We start from the raw sequence: 12,302 nt of genomic DNA on the forward strand, positions 1-12,302 counted from the left end.
GTACCTTTAAGTTCAATTCTGAGTACCAAAAAAAGAAAAAGGAAAAAAAGCATACCTAATGGCTGAACTAATATTTAGTCTTTCTTTTTTGCCAAGGCATAGGCTCAAATCTAAACTATTAGTTCAATTACCTGGGCAGACTGAGAACTAGGCTATGAAGCTACTTCAGTGACGGTATATTCAGTGGTAACAGGATATCCTACACAGTGAATGTCATATTATAGATAAGAACTATTTTAAATCAAGGTTGACTAAAGGGTGAAGAATTCAGATTTGAGCATACTTAACTCCCAGGATGATGTCCAGGAGTCATGTGAGTCCACATGATTATACTTAAAAGAGATGACAGTTTTAGAATTATGGTTTGGGCAATGATGAGTATATAAATTTTCACAAATGGGAAATTGGCTAGCAGAAAAATGTTAAATGCTTCCTCAAAGTAGCAAGAAATGTACAGATGTGGGACCCATAGAATTAATGGGGAAAAATATGATGGTGGACGCATCAACAAATTTGCCACCACTGCCACATCATACCAGTAATGATGTGCCATTGCTCCTACATCAAGAAATGTGCTACTCTGGGCAGAAAGAAGCATTTGGCACATTTAAGAAAACCCAAAGGTGAAAGACAAATTTTCTGCTTTCACAGAAAATGAGGTTGTAAACTTAGCCCACACAAAGGTTGAGCTATTAAGGAAAATCAGATATACCTTACCTACAATCCTAAAATCTTCTTGGCTATCTTTTAATTTTTTGGCCTTGGTTCAATTGAATACTCTTTATTCTGTGTGAGGACCCAAATTATCCATTTAGTGACAGATTGTGGCCTTTGTAGATTCTTGGTAGAGTTGAACTTTTCTCTAGATGCCTGTGTTCCTTCTCAGTTTATTTGGCTAGGAGGTATTTAGAGTTGTTCAGTAAACTACTTAGATCAGAAAACAAAAGTACAACAATATCTATACATTGAGTCAAGGATGGGCTCATGCTGGAAAATCAAATCATTAAAATAATTTTGGGGACATTAAGAGAAATATGAAGGAGATCCAAGGAGTCTCTAAAACTTAATTACCTAGGTATATTATTATTTTCACCAAAGAAGCAAATATGCTGTTCTTATATATGGGTATACTAAAAAAGCTGCACATAAATTTACCAGTGTGAGAGAGAATTTTCTTATTGAGAGAATGCAGTTCAAGACTGTATTCTAATGGTTGCATGATATTTCATTGCACTGTCACTATTATAAATAACACTATTGAGCAGAAGACTATTTCTAGTTAGAATCCTAGGAGTGAAATTACCTAGTTAAAGAATATGAATATTTTTAGGGTTCTTACTATATATTGCCAAATCCATGGGATTGTAATAGCAACAAATCAAAAGTTTTATTTTCATGCCATATTGGCCAGCATTGGACTTTCTCATTTGAAGGGAAAGGGCTGATTTCATCAGTGAAAATGGCATTTCATTGCTGTTTTCACTTTTTGATCAGCAAGGCTATATAGTACATAGGTTGTTAATTCATTGGATTTTTTTCTTTTGTGGTTATTTAGGTCTTTGGTCCATTTATCTATTGGTTGAAAAGGTACTACTTAAAATTGTAGTTACTAATTTAAATTAAATTAATGAGTTATTAATTTATTACACTCGGCATGGTTGCCATTCAGTTGACTTTAATGATAAATCTTTTCTCCTGTTTGTTGTGGCATTTTTTTAAAGAGAGAAAGAGAGAGAGAGAGAGAATTTTTAATATTTTATTTTTTGGTAGACACAACATCTTTATTTGTATGTGGTGCTGAGGATCGACTCAGGCCACACGCATGCCAGGGGAGCACGCTACCACTTGAGCCACATCCCCAGACCTGTTGTGGCATTTTTTAAAACAGAAGTTGCCCGTTTTTACAAAGTCAAACCTAAACCTATTGCTATTCCATTTACTCAACACTTAAGTCATTATCCAAAGAATTGAATACTGTTTATTTAAATTTCTTAGAGATATTTGGGTGGTTTTACATTTGATTTCTCATTTGTATCTGGATTTTATTTGAGTGAAAAACATCACATGAATTTTTGAAGTGTATAAAACTCCCATTCTGTGCAGACTCAAGGTGTTTGTCTTTTTTACTTATCGTTTCCTTCTGACACAGAAATAACTAATTTACAATGTGATTACTTTGATAGCTTAGTTTACTTTTTCTAAATATTAAGCCAGTAAACACGCTCTGATGGTACTAATAAGCTTTTTAATGTTGTGACAGTTATTTTTTCTATTGCCCAGAAATATGTGTGTGCATGTTTCAGATAGATAAGTTTTCTAGAAACATTATTGGATTAATATGGTGGTCTTAACTCTATTTTCAATAATAACTACTATTTGTTTCTTGTTTTAAAAGTTATGCATTTATGTACATACACATATGCACACATATATACATATTCATATTTTTAAATATTTATTTTTTAGTTGTAGTTGGACACAACACCTTTATTTTATTTATTTATTTTTATGTAGTGCTGAGGATGGAACCCAGGGTCCCACACAAATGAGGCGAGCGATATGCTGCTAAGCCACAACCCCAGCCGTATAACATAAAAATCAGATAAGCTAAAAAGTCTCCATGTTTCTATCACTTATCTAAAATTTGATATAATTTATCTTTTTCTATCATTTATACCACACACAACTATATTATATTTATGCTTATTTATTTACATAGTGCTTAGACTGTAATATCCAGATAATTATATAGGAGATATCTATTCAGAATTAGATTTGAATAGCAACCATTTATTATTTGCCATGAATTAATGATTTGAAAGAAATTTACGTAAGCTAATTAACCAGCCAGTTTCCTTCTCTGATAGCTTAAACAATGTCTATGTATAGTACAGGTTAATCTGAGTAGCCAAGCTGGCTCTGTGGGCTATTTGAAAATAATCAGCTGGTTACATATGATTTAGAATTCACATACCCTCATATGTCTTGAATTTCCCTGAAGCTACCAGTGACAGGTGAATAAAAATTAATAACCATTTTAGATTACTCATGGGTTATACTGGATATATAAAATTTGTGTCTGTCTTTTTTAGGAAGTTTCACGATTCTTAGACTTGAAGCATGAAAACCACTATCAAGTGTATAATCTGTGCAGTATGTATATGACTCAATACTTTGTTATCATAGATAGAAAACAGATTACTGCATATAAGAAGAAGATTCCACTTTTACATTATATTTAATCATAAGTATTTAATGGTGGAAAATTTGATAAAAAAAAATCTTCATCTTGTGCTGCCCTGTCTGTAGGAAAAGTTAGTTCAACAGCATAGTTTGCTCTGAGGGAAGCAGGCCTTGTGGGACCAAAGAGGTGGAATGGAGGCAAACAATTTTAGGGAAGGTCTGCTCAAGTGTTCAGATTTAGGAAAATCTGTTCTCCCTGACAAATTGTGTTGAAGACAATTAGACAAACATGTTCTCTAACCCATCAGGGTTTTGATGAAAACATAGAAACTAATGGGATAAATAAATAAAACGACCCTTTAGAAAACAGATTATACTCTAGTTTACCACTCTGTCTCTCATGTTATTTTCTTCCACTTGTATATTATAAAATAAACATCTTCAATGGCAACCATTTTGGTTAGCTACATTTTCCTCTACTCCTTGGTTTCTAATTATCCTACAGTTATATAATGAGTAGCCTTCTAGAAAGCTAAAAGGGAATCTATTAAACAAAACTAATTCAAATGTAGAATACCTGCTATGGACAAACCACTACTGTCTTTATGTTTTTGAAATTCTCTACAATTATTTTAGAGCAGTAAGAGCTACTCAAAAAGCTTCTTCTGAAGATAGAAAGAGAATTTCTAAAGGAAAATTCAAACTATTCATAACTTCATCATTTACTATGTTATTAGGAAAAGAGATATGACATATGGATTTTTTTATTTTAGGTGAAAGAAGTTATGATCCTAAGTACTTCCATAATAGGATCCATAGAATCATGATTGATGATCATAATGTCCCTACTTTGAAGTAAGTTTTATTCCACATTGACTATTAAAAGAAGAGTTAATACATCGGGCTTGATTTAAAAAAAGTATTTTAATTCAACTGAAAATCTTACATTTAAAATCAGAGAGATGGTGGTGTTCTCCAAGGAAGCAAATGCGTGGATGGCTCAAGATGATAAAAATATCCTAGTGATTCACTGTAAGGGAGGCAAAGGTAATAATGCTTTTCTTTTATTTCCTTTTTTGTAAAGACATTGAAAAGATAAATAGAGGTACAAGAACAAGATAAACATTGCTATTAATCATTATAGTAGTTTTAACATTTTAAAATATTAGCTTTAAGACTGAAGAAAGGAAAGGAAATAAGGAAGGGGCTGGAAAGAGTAAAGAAAGGAATAAAGCAAGGGAAAAAAAGCTAAAGAAGGTCAAGCATATTTTCCTTTGAGCATTGATTATTTGGGGTTTTCATTTTTTAATATTTATTTTTTAGTTATAGTTGGATACAATACCTTTATTTTATTTATTTATTTTTATATGGTGCTGAGGATCGAACCCAAGGCCTCACACGTGCTGGGTAAGCGCTCTACCACTGAGTCACAACCTCAGCTCTGGGTTTTTCATTTTTAAATTGCCAATTTATATCTGTCAAAATATAAATGGTGTTTAACTTGTTTTTTTATTCAGTGCCAGGGATTGAACCCAGGGCCTATGCATGCTAGGCATGCACTCTACCAATGAGATACACCCCCATCCCAGTTTTTCTTTTAGTAACTATTCTGAAGATTTCAGCCTACATCCTTGATTTAGCTATTGATTTTTTAATGTTGACTTCATATCTAGCATTTTTCCTAAATTCTTTATTTACATTTAGAGGTTTGCCTGTAAATTTGGTTGGATTTTTCCAGTCTACAAATATGAAAGTTTGTTACTTCTGTTTTAATCCTTGTATGTTTCATTTCGTTTTCTTTTCTTACTGTACTAGCTATGTCCTGAAGCACATTATTAGATGGAGGCAGTGAATGTTAGGAATTTTTTTTTTTTTTTAGTTTTTGCCCTCAAAGAGAATACTAAGACATTACATCATTAACATGATGTATTTAGTGGGTATTTTGGTAGATTCTTTTTGGCAAGTTAAGGAAATTTCATAGTTTTTATTAATTTTTAAAGTCGTGAATGTATGATAAGTTTTAGTGAACATGTTTTCCTGAACTTACCAAGATAAGTGTAAGGTATGTCTCCTTTAATCTGTGAATATATTAAATAAATATGGATTTCTGATATAAGATGATACTTACATCCTTGAGATAAAAGGCACTTTGTATTTTCTACATTACTGAATTAACTGCGAAAATATTTCAGTTGAGTTTTTTAAAAATATCTACATTCATAAGTGAGACTGGACTAAAGTAATCTTCTGTAATTGTGAAGTTTGGAAATCAGTTATAATAATGTATTGAGTTAGGAATTTTTATCATTATTTACAAGAATTCATAAAATATAGGAATCATTGCTTTCTTATAGACTTTAAAAGAATTTTACCTTGTCCTTTGGAGGGAGGTGATGAGAAAGACTTGACTAAATGTAATTTTTAATGCAATTTTATTGCAGTGTTTAAGCTTTCTCTTGTTGAATCAATGTTTTAAATAGTATTTTTTTTCATTTAAAGTTTAATAATGATGGGCATAAAGTTACTCTTATGGGCTGAGGATGTGGCTCAAACGGTAGCGCGCTCGCCTGGCATGTGTGCAGCCCGGGTTCGATTCTCAGCACCACATACAAACAAAGATGTTGTGCCTGCTGATAACTAAAAAATAAATATTAAAAAAATTCTCTCTCTCACACTCTCTCTTTAAAAAAAAAGTTACTCTTATGGTGCTATTAAATATATATTATATCAGTGATTTTGCCCCACCCCTTTATTTGTGTCTCTGAGTCTCCTTTTCTAAAATCAGTACTAGGTTTTTACAGAGTGAGTACAGCAAAAGGACCCTGAAGTCTCAAAGTTGTAATGTTATTGGCAATGTTTAACCACAATATTGAATTGCATCTAGATAGACAAGGAAATGAAAGTAAAAAAAGAAAAAGGAGTGGTCCAAGGACTAGATATCATGATAAATTTAAAGGGCAAATATGTTCAGTCATTCATACACTATACAGATACTGTCCAATTGCAGGAGATGTGACAGTGTACAAAGCAAATACATTTGCTGTCCCCTGGGGGAAACCATAGTGTATTGTTTAACTAGGAAATAAAAAAAGTGTGTGTATTATTGGATAGTGATGAGTGCAACTGAAAAAGAAAAAGAAAAAGGAGAATATGAAGTCAGGGAGAGGTTGCTTATTGATATATAGATGGTCAAAGAGAGTGTCACCAATAAAATTATATTTGAGCAGAGATGTTATAAAAAGATTATCATGAGAGTTTGGTATACAGAGAACAGAGTAATAGAGAATACCATGAAGGTTACCAAAAATAAATGAAATAAATCTACTGTAACTTTGAAAATTCATATTGGGCTTGAATGATCATGGCCTCTTCATCAAGGTGAACACAACCAATCCTTTTAAGTATATCTGTGTTAAAATTTCTCCCTGAATTAACATAGAAATTACTGTCTTACAGTTTGGAGAATCTACCATCTCTTGATTTTCAAAGTAGTAAGTCAGATAGATCAGTGCTAGGTTAAAAGCACCCCTCATGTTCTCTACCAGGGGAATATCTAATGATGTTGATCAACATCTTTTGCACATTTGTTCAGTCAGGGATTTAAAATTTTCTGGAATATAATTCCAACTGGGTCCAAATACTAGAATTCACTGAGAACTTTCTTAATCTTCTTTTATAGATTTTTTTTTAATCAAAGTTTATCCTTGAGGCTGGAGTTGTGGCTTAGCAGTAGATCACTCTTGCCTAGTACATGTGAGGTGCTGGGTTTGATCCTCAGCACCACATAAAAATAGATAAATAAAATAAAGGTATTGTGTCCAACTACATCTAATATATATATATATATATATATATATATATATATATATATATATCCCTGACTGAACAAACTTGCAAAAGATGTTGATATATATAAATATATAAAAGTCTATCCTTGTCAGTTGTTTTTTTGTTTGTTTGAAGGACTGAAAAATAAAAGACAGTTGAAGAATTTCAGCTATTATAACATAATGGTTAAAAACATAGATTTTGAAATAAAATATCTGGGTTTGAATTCAAACTGTCATTTTTTTTAAATGTTTTTTTAACTTGTTTATAGATATTTATTTATTTATTTGTTTATATGTGGTGTTGAGAATCAAACCCAGTGCCTCACACATGCCAGGCAAGTGCGCTACCACTGAGCCACAGCCCCAGCTTTCAAACTGTGTCATTTAATGATTATGTGGTATTGAGTAAATTATTTAAACTCTCTATGCCTTAGTTTTATGATGTGTAAAATGCACATATTATGACAGTACAAACTTCATAGTTATGTTGTAAAGATTAAAATGAAATATGTAGAGTACCTGGCAAGAAATGACAATGACTCAATAATATTGGCTGTTATAGTATCCTTCAATATTATACCATCAGTTTATAATACTAAACTTATCTTTCCTTAACTTTATAGGTAAGCAATGAACAACTTTTTATTTAAATAATACAGGTGAATATTTAAACTTCTCTAGCATTTCAATGTGTTTTACTGAATGCTGCAAGGTATACCTTCATTTGTTGTATCACTGAGGCAGTCAAATTCTCAAAGGACTGTTTTAGTCTGAAGATCTTAAATAAGAAATTACTTCAATTAGATTTTAAGTGCTGTAAATAACTAAGGGACACACACACACTCACACATACACACACACCCCTACCCATTGTTGGTATGTGGATAATCACTTTTGCCGCAGTCTGGCTGGGCACAATTCAGGAGTCACTTGTCAAAAGAAACGAACTTTATTTTTAGAACACACACACCAAACCACACAGCTCTTCAGGAAAACCTTCAGAGCCCAACTGCCACCACCGGCTTCCCACAAGCCTCTCAACCTCCCCCACTCCTCCTGCTCTTGAGGTCGATTGGCTGGGTTGCGTGGGCGGAGCCAAAAAAAGTCCCCCCAATGAGCAGCTCCATGGTCTGAAAGGGCCAGGAAATAACCCAATGAGCATCACCACAGAGGAGCCAATCAGTTGGCAGCTAGAAGTTTTCTGGGGCAGCTGTGAGCCAATCATCAGCTGGCAGCTGGAAGTTTGCTGGCAGCTGGAAGTTTTCTGGGGCCCCTTCGGCTGTGGCTCTCAATAACTTTAGTTTTCTGCTTTATAGAGTCAGGAATTTGGAGTGTAAGTTCTACTTCATGGGGAAGGGTGACAGACACAGCTTGGAAAAGAAGTTTAAGGATTTTTATAAAAAGTCATAAAAGGTGGTATAAAGGAGGCAAAATTTTACCTTTGCCCCTTTGGGACTTTTCATCAGGCCCTAAGAATCAAATTGACATATGACAGGTTGACAGGAGAAAAACATACAAAATTTTTTTAAATTATTTTATTTATTTATTTTACATTTTGACATATAGTACACAAATGGAATACAACTTCTCATTCCTCTAGCTGTACATGGTTTAGAATTACTCCAGTGATGTAATCATACATGTATATAGGGTAATAATGTCTCTCTCTTTTTATCGTCCTTCCCATCCCCACAATCCCAACCCTCTCCTCACTCCCCTCTAGACAAACCAAAATTCCTTCATTCTTCCCTATCCCCCTTCCCTTGTCTAGATCAGCATCCACTTATTAGAGAAAATATCAGCTTTTGGTGTTTGGGAATTGACTTATTTCACTTAGCATGATATTCTCTAACACCATCCATTTACCTGCAAATGCCATAATTTCATTCTACCTAACTCTTAAAGAAGGCTGAGTAATATTTCATTGTGTATATGTACCACATTTTCTTTATCCATTCATCTGTTGAAGAACATCTAGGTTGGTTCCATATTTTAGCCATTGTGAATTGAGCTGCTATAAACATTAATATGGCTAAGTCACTGTAGTATGCTAATTTTAAGTACTTTGAGTATAAACCAAGGAGTGAGATAGCTAGGTCAAATGTTGGTTCCATTCCAGATTTTCTGAGGAATCTCCATACTGCTTTCCATAGTGGTTGCACCAATTTGCAGTCCCATCAACAGTGCACGAGTATACCTTTTTCCCCACATTTTTGCCAGTACTTCTTATTGCTTGTATTATTGATAATTGCCATTCTGACTGGAGTGAGATGAAAGTTTAGAGTAGTTTTGATTTGTATTACTCTAATTGCTAGAGATGATAAACATTTTTTCATATGTTTATTGATCAATTGTATTTCTTCTTCTGTAAAGTGTCTGTTCAGTTCCTTAGCCCATTTATTGATTGGGTTATTTGAAAAACATACAAATTTATTTAATATAAGTTTTATGTGGCACAATAGCCCTTTTCAAGAAATGGAGACCTGGGGCTGGGGTTGTGGAGAAGCTATCATATTAACATCAATCTAACCTACTTGTTATAATTATATGGACTTTTATTTTATTCATTTATTTATATGTGGTGCTGAGAATTGAACCCAGTGCCTCACACATGCTAGGCAAGTGCTCTACCACTGAGCCACAACCATGTGAGGCACTGGATTTAATTCTCGGTACCACATATAAGTAAATGAATAAAATAAAGGTCCATCAACATCTAAAAATATATTTAAAAAATTAGGAAAAAAAATAATAATTATATTGAATAATCAAATAATGTGTAAATCTATAAAATGTCAAAGTGAACAAAAATTTTAATTTTATGAAAACTAAGTTGAATGTTTTAGGAATATTCAATGAAGTTGAATGGCTACAACTAAAATTATAGCTAAATTAAATGCAAGAAAGATCACTATAAAACATTGTGAGAACAATTTTTTGGCATTTTTTATTTGTTCTTTCTAGATGGGAGAACAATTCTAGTAGAAAAATCTAGAAGAATTCTGCACCTAGGTTTCTCTAAAGAATCTGAAATGAGAGATTATAGATGATACAGTAGCCTTTATACAGTAGGACTTATTTCTTGAGAAAAGTTTCTGTGTAGGAAAAATCATACTTAAAAAGTTAAAGCCTTTGTTTGAAGTTTGAAGTTACAATAAAATATTTAAGGTATGTATATAGTATTTTTATAGTTCCCTATTTGCTTGACTGATAAAAGAACATCTACTATGTCTGCAGTTGTACTTATCCACAAGGATGTGAATCTGTTCATGGTATATCCATAATTGGTTAAGGAAATTTCCCAAAGTTTCTTTCAAGTGGGAAAAAAACCAGAGTTACAGAGACCCAGAGATGTCTTCAAAATTGAAATATTAACAATCAATGCAGCTGAGAGAATGGCTGTTAATGAGCAGTAGCCTCTTTTTTGGGGGTGTGGGGGTACTGGGATTGAACTCGGGGACACTCAACCACTGAGCCACATTCCCAGCCCTATTTTGTATTTTATTCAGAGACAGGTTCTCACTGAGTTGCTTAGCGCCTCTCTTTTGCTGAGGCTGATCACTTTGAACTCATGATCCTCCTGCCTCAGCCTACGGAGCTGCTGGGATTGCAGGTGTCTACTTTCGTACCCAGCTCAGTAGCTTCTTTTTGCAGGCAGCTTTTATTGATTATAGTAAGATGTAGTATAAACTGCTCTTTTATATTATGAAGACACGAATGGGGTGACTCTGTTTTGTGCACAACTAGAGATATGAAAGATTATGCTCTGTATGTATATATGAAAGGATAGGATAGAGTAGAAAGTTTTGTGCCTCTCAGGAAAAAAGTAGATTTGAATTACATAAAATAAGTTCAATGTGTACTATGCAAATCAAATGCTACAAATTATTGTATAAAAGAAGAAACATTTTTTTTCCGAAACTCAAATTTTGTATGACAGAAAAAAAATACAAATTGGAATAAAATAAGATACTTTGAGATGAAGTATAGAAGCAGAGTCAAAGGTTTGCTTTAAAATGTTACAGCACAGAAAAAAGAGAAGACTGGTGATATAGCTTAGTGGTAAATTGCCTGCTGAGCATGCATGAGACCCTGGGTTTGATCCTCAGTACTGCCATTTACCCTCACATAAAAAAGAAAGAGAGGGAAGAAGGGAGGGAAGAAAAGAGAGAAATTGAACAAAAAAATACTGATAATTGGAGAATCTGGGAAACATATATAAGAATGCATTATACTATTCTCTCTACATTTGTTATATTTGAAAATTTTTTCTAATAACAATTTAAAACTCTAAAATGGAAGGACTAATAGGTCTTGTAAATGCTTAGATGGTATTACAGGTTCAGATTCTGTTTTATCTTTCATTGGTGTTTTATTTATGTTAGTTACAAAAACACTATATAATTAGTTTTTTTGACGGGGTCCTGGGGATTGAACTCAGGGACACTACACCACGGAGCCACATTCCCAGCCCTATTTTGTATTTTATTTAGAAAAGGGTCTCACTGAGTTGCTTAATACCTCACTTTTGCTGAGGCTGGCTCTGAACTCGAGATCCTCCTGCCTCGGCCTACTGAACTCCTAGGATTACAGACATGTGCTGCTGTACCCAGTTATAATTAGTTCTTAATAAGTAAGTAGCACTAGTTTTGGAATCTTCTAGCAGAGTCGATTCCATCACCCAGCATTAGTGATGGAACAAAAATACACACAAGAACATGTATTTCATGCCCACAGGACACAGAATTCCTAATGCAGTCACAGAGTAGTGAAACATCTTTGACTATTTCTGAGTTGAAATATTTTTGGACAAGCACTTTCAGGGTGAATGAAAACACAAATGAAATGAACTTTTTGAGTATTTCTGAGTATATTTTTATACTGTGTACTACAATGAACAAATGACTTCTTGAACTAACATCTTATATTTTCTAGGAAGAACTGGAACTATGGTTTGTGCCTGCCTTCTTGCCTGTGGAATGTTTTTAACTGCAGAGGTAGGAAAGACATTACTTACTGTACACTGTCTGGTTGAACTTGCTGATTCTGAAACATCACTTGTAGAATGTTAAGATGATTCTTTGAATCAAGTGAAATTGGAGAGGTCGTTTTTAGGAAGCCTTGTTTTGATACCTCCTGGTTTATTGTAGTATTATGTTTATTAAGTTTATTATGCAGTTAGTAACCGTTCCTGAGTACCTCTAGACTGGAGTGATATCAGTGAGGCACAATATTTAATGGAATACCAAAAATATCAATAATTAAGACATATTACTGCAATATTTTTAA

General features: G+C 33.4%; 1 protein-coding gene across 1 annotated transcript in view; it reads left to right on the forward strand.

The window, feature by feature from the left end:
* LOC143411458 (phosphatidylinositol 3,4,5-trisphosphate 3-phosphatase TPTE2-like) overlaps positions 1–12,302 on the forward strand; it is a 67,333-nt gene that overhangs the window by 34,397 nt on the left and 20,634 nt on the right. The window contains exons 10-13 of the mRNA XM_076872233.1: positions 3,093–3,153; positions 3,957–4,038; positions 4,142–4,230; positions 11,949–12,010. Coding sequence (XP_076728348.1) covers positions 3,093–3,153; positions 3,957–4,038; positions 4,142–4,230; positions 11,949–12,010 — 294 coding nt within the window. The remainder of the gene's footprint in view (positions 1–3,092; positions 3,154–3,956; positions 4,039–4,141; positions 4,231–11,948; positions 12,011–12,302) is intronic.

Source organism: Callospermophilus lateralis, chromosome 12, assembly GCF_048772815.1.
Source record: "Callospermophilus lateralis isolate mCalLat2 chromosome 12, mCalLat2.hap1, whole genome shotgun sequence".
NCBI classification, from domain to species: Eukaryota; Metazoa; Chordata; class Mammalia; order Rodentia; family Sciuridae; genus Callospermophilus; species Callospermophilus lateralis.